General features: G+C 57.7%; 1 protein-coding gene across 2 annotated transcripts in view; it reads right to left on the bottom strand.

The window, feature by feature from the left end:
* The window catches only part of Btbd2 (BTB domain containing 2), a 13564-nt gene extending 10316 nt beyond the window's left edge, over positions 1–3248 (bottom strand). The window contains exon 1 of one of the 2 annotated variants that reach the window (XM_050123276.1): positions 2098–3248. In XM_050123276.1, the coding sequence (XP_049979233.1) occupies positions 2098–2657 (560 nt within the window). In that variant the 5' untranslated portion in view covers positions 2658–3248. The remainder of the gene's footprint in view (positions 1–2097) is intronic. The other variant, XM_050123277.1, reaches the window with a different exon arrangement.
* Between the last annotated feature and the right edge of the window lie 1460 nt (positions 3249–4708).

Here is a 4708-nt window from a genome sequence, read left to right as displayed (position 1 = left end):
TTTTTTTTTTTTTTTGGTTTTTAGAGACAGGGTTTCTCTGTGGCTTTGGAGCCTGTCCTGGAACTAGCTCTGTAGACTAGGCTGGTCTCGAACTCACAGAGATCCGCCTGCCTCTGCCTCCTGAGCGCTGGGATTAAAGGCATGCGCCACCACTGCCCGGCAGCTACAAGCTATTTCAAGGCACCAAGGTGGCCACCAGAAACTGAGTCTATCCTCCTCTACAAAAGAACATACTCAGCCACTAAGCCATCTTCTGGCCTCCTTCAAAAGAAAAAAAAAAAAAAACAGGGTAGGCAGGTGTGCTACAACCCAGCCCCTCCCGGGGGGAGCCTAGGGGGACTTCCACTCCTGAGCTACACCCCCCAGCCCTCAATTTACTTGTTTTTCTTTTTTGGTCATTCTTTTTGGTTTGTTTTTTGAGGCACTCTGACTAAGTAGCCCTGGCTGTTCTGGGACTTGCTGTTGGCTTGGGATTCACAGAGATTCACCTGCCTCTGCTTCCCAAGTGCTGGGACTAAAGGGCCCACCACAGCTCACTCTTTCTCCTTCTGATAGGATCTCCTAGATTGCAGGTGGATCTGGAATTTACAGTCCTCCTGCCCCAGCCAAGACACAGCTGAGCTCAAGGCTTGTCTGGCCCAACACGACTGCTTTTCTCAGCCAACCCTAAGCTACACTGTTGGTGGGTGGGACTTAGGCCCAGGAATGCCAGCCACCCATGGCAGGTCACGCCCCCTCCCCACAGCGGCCACTGACCGCCTGGAAAGCCCAGTATGGAGTCACCATATCCCAGCAGGCCTCGACAGGGAGGTCTGAGGTAGGTATGGGAACTGAGGTTCAGGGGTCCTTCTGCTGCTATCCAACCAGTCACGCCACTGGCTTCTCAGCCACTTGCCACAATGCCACTGAGAAACCTATTCCACTTGGGAGCCACGTCCTCCATTGCCCACCAGCCCGCCACGGGGCTAGAGTGCCCCTCACTCTTCCTGCTGTCCTTGCTGTGGATACACTCTCACGTCCTCGAGACTAGGGGTCTCTGCACCCCCAGCACTCCTCTCCTTCCCCAGGGTCTGCCCACCCACTTCTATGTTCTCCAGGCTGCCACCAAGACAACGAACTCAAAAGTGCCCAGAACAGCAACGGCCGGCCAGACAGTGCATTTACGGGACTCTTGAGAGTCCTCAACCCCATCTAAGAATGTGCAGGACCCTTGACCCACTCCCAGAGAGCTCGGCGGGGCATGGAATGAGATCTATCTGGTAAGGGTTGGGGGTGAGAGGGGCTGGCTCAGACCGGTGGGGAACTCAAGGCAGGCAGGAAGACGAGAGGCAAGAGCAAAACTAGGGGTACACAGGGAAGCACAAGCAAGTGTCTTGGGGAGAGATGACCTAAGTCAGATGGCAGGAGGTACAAACACAGGGTGTGAGGATGATGAGTGGGAGAAGGGGGTTCCTAGAACTGGACAAGCTGGAGAACAAGGGGTGGTGGGGATGGCTGTGAGGATTCAGGGAGCAAGAAGGGACCTGGATGGAGGGTCAGGAGCAGGGCCTGAGGCCCCCCATGCTCAGGAACTGGACTGTGATTGAGGGGTATCTGAGAACCAGGTTCAGGTGACAATTACAGGAATGCCAAGAGACAGGGCCTGAGGCTCTAGACCCAGTGTCTTGGGGTGATGCAAGGTGTGCGTGTGGTGTAGAGTCTGAGGTACATGCTCCTGGTGGACTGCGGGTTCTTGGGGTGCAGAATCTAGGGATAAAGGATCTGGGTGCAGTCCAGGGTCTTGAGATTAGGATTGGGTTGCAGGGTCTGATGGGGTGCAAGGTCTGAGGTGCTCGTCCCAGGTGAAGTTCAAGGTCTCGGATGCAGGGTTCTGGGTGCTGGTTCATGGGATGCACGATCCAGGTAAAATGCAGAATCCGGGAGGGGAACAGGATGGGAGGGTGCAGGGTCTGGGTAGGCTACAGGGTTTCGAGTGCAGGGTCCAGGTGGGGTGCAGGGTTCCAGGGTGCTGATTCCTGGGATGCAGGGTCCGGGTGGGGTTCAGGGTCCAGGGGTGCAGGGTCTGGGGTTGCAGGGTCCGGCGTCTCGGCGGCCCACCTGTGCGCGGGGACGCGCTGCGAGCTGAGCCCCTTGCCCACCAGGAAGTGCACGTCGCACAGCACCTCGTTGTTGAAGAGGAAGGCGAAGCGCTCCTGCACCGTGGGTTTAGTGGCCTGCCAGTTGTACACGGGCTCACGCAGCAGCGCGCCCGGGCCCGCGTCGTCGCGCTCGTCGCCCACGGCCTGCGCGTCCGGCACGGGCCCGGGTGGCGGGGATGGAGGGGGCGGCGGCCCCGGGGCGCAGGCGGCGGCGTTGCCGGGGGCCGCGGCGGCGTTGGCGCTAGGCCCCAGGCTGCCAGCGCCAGGCCCGACCCCCGGCGGGCACGACGCGCGCCCGCTGCCGCCTGCCGCCATCTTGTCGCTGCGGCGCGGGGGCGGGGCGACGGAGGGCGTGGTAATTGGGGGCGGGGCCACCGAGAGGCGGGACCTGAGTGGAGTGCGGGAAGGGGAGGGCTGAGGGGCGGGGCCTAGGGGCGGGGCCTGCGAGGAGCAGAGGGAGGAGCGAATGGGCAGACAGAGAGGAGGGAGCAAGGGAACGACTAGAAAGGGGCGGGGCATGCAGAGGCAGCGGGGAGGTGGATGGATCGGGAGGAGAGTGGGGAGGGAGGGGAGAGGAAATGAGGGAGGAGGGGGTTGGTTGGGTCATACGAGGAAGAGGAAGGGCCTGGAGCGAGCCAGGCAAGAGGGAGAGAAGGAAGGGCAGAGGGAAAAGGGATTCAGGGAAAGAGGGTAAGGATACTAGGGCTGAGAAGAGGAAATGGGAGGGGAACAGGAGGGACTGAATGAGAGGGTGAGGCTACGAGCGAGGAGCACAGCCCGGAGCTAGGAGAAGAGGGCGGGACCAAGGAGGAGCAGGCCCCGGATTGGAGCAAGGGCAGGGGTGGAAAGGGGGAGGCAAGAGAGGCAGATAAACTAGAGAGGGGTAGAAAGAGAGAAAGAGAAGCAGAGAGGGGGGGATGGAGGAAGGGGGAATAAGGAGGAGAGGGAGGGGCAGAGAGAAGAGGGTAGAGCGAGCCAGAAGATGAGGAGCAGGGCTATCGGGGAGAGGAAAAATGAAGGGAGGAGGTGAGTCCAAAGGGATGGGGGAGGGACAGAGGAAAAGGGAAGATGGGAGAGGCCCAGGAGTAGTGGACAGGGAGAGTAGGGTCTATGGAGGAGGGAGGGATGGAGGAAGGGAAGGAAGGAAGGCAGGGAGGAAGGGAGGCTGAGGGAAGAGTGGGGGCGGGGTTTGTCTGAGCAAGCCACGCGAGAGGGCGGGGTCATAGGGAAGTGGGTCTGCGGTGGAAGAATAGGGGTGGAGGGGAAAGTTAGGGACAGCCTGGGGGAGGGACAGTGAGAGGACTAGGAAGAGCTGAGGTGAGAATGAGGAGGGCTCGGGACCCCTGCTTAGAGCCTTGATCTCCCCCACACTCTTGCCCCTGACTGAGCCCCTGAGCCTAGATGACCCAGCTCAGGCTGCAGGACGCTAGAGACCAAAGCTGAGTACTCTGATCCCAGAAAGCCAGAAAGGAAGCTGAGGCAAAGAAGTGGGGTACGGTAGGAAGAAGGGGCCCCAGGCCAGACCTGAGGATGGAGGGTCAGGGAAGCCAAAGGCCTGAGGAGCTGATGGGGAGAGTGGGGTTGGGAAAGGGGCAGGGCTGGAGGGGTTGAGTTGAGCAGCTGGATGGAGAATAGGGAACAGGAGGGACCCCTGCTCTCACTGTACCCAGAGCCTCCTAGACCCAAGATCCCAGATCGGGCTCCGTATTCTAGACCTCAGACCCAGATTGTGAACTCTGAGACCCTAGGACGGCAGCATTCCCCAGCCTGTAACTCTAGCTCCCCTATTCCAGCTCTTGTTTTCCAGACCCCAACCTCTAACCTCACACTCTGACTGGCCCCAGAGCCCATTAGCCTGCCTTACCAATCAAGTGGGCTTCACAGCCCAGAAAGGAAACAGGCTGGGGAAAGCAGCTTGTGTGTATGGAGGAGGCATGCCCCGTGCCCTGTAGAGACAAAACCCAATGGAAACCAGATTTGGTGGTGTACACCTTCAATCCTGGCCCTGGTGAGGCAGAGGCAGGCAGATCTCTGTGGTTCCAGGATGGCCTGTCTACATAGTGAGTTCTGAGTCAGTTACAGCTCCATAAAAGGAGACCCTGTCTATAAAACAAGCAAAACAAGAACAAATGTCACCAGCTGCTGTGGGAGCTCCTCGTAGACTATAAATGCTGACTACTTAAAGCGTCCACTCGCTGCTCCTCCGGCTGCTACATTCAGTTCCTGTTCCTCATTCATGCAGAGGTGTAACGGCGTAAGCGAATGCAGACAGATTGTCAAAATATAGACAGCTTTAATGGAGGAATAGACTTACAGAACCACCGTTCCTGCGGAGACCAGGAAAGCAGAAGCGAGCCGCCAAATTTATAGGCAAACTTTAGCCTGAGGTGAACACGCCCCCTAAGGGGTGGGACTTATCCCTACATCTCCCCTTTTTGTCTAAATAAGACAGAACTAAACCAAATACAACTATATACAATAATAACAAATAATAAATATAACAAACAATATTGAGAATCAAAAGTTTTGCTAAACATTCTATCTCAAGGAGTCTAAATAATGTAGAGAGT

Source organism: Alexandromys fortis, unplaced genomic scaffold, assembly GCF_014885135.2.
Source record: "Alexandromys fortis isolate MF-2015 unplaced genomic scaffold, M_Fortis_MF-2015_v1.1 scaffold_221, whole genome shotgun sequence".
Taxonomy (NCBI): domain Eukaryota; kingdom Metazoa; phylum Chordata; class Mammalia; order Rodentia; family Cricetidae; genus Alexandromys; species Alexandromys fortis.
Note: the sequence above shows the minus strand (reverse complement) of the source record. Positions and strands in the feature narration are given on the sequence as shown.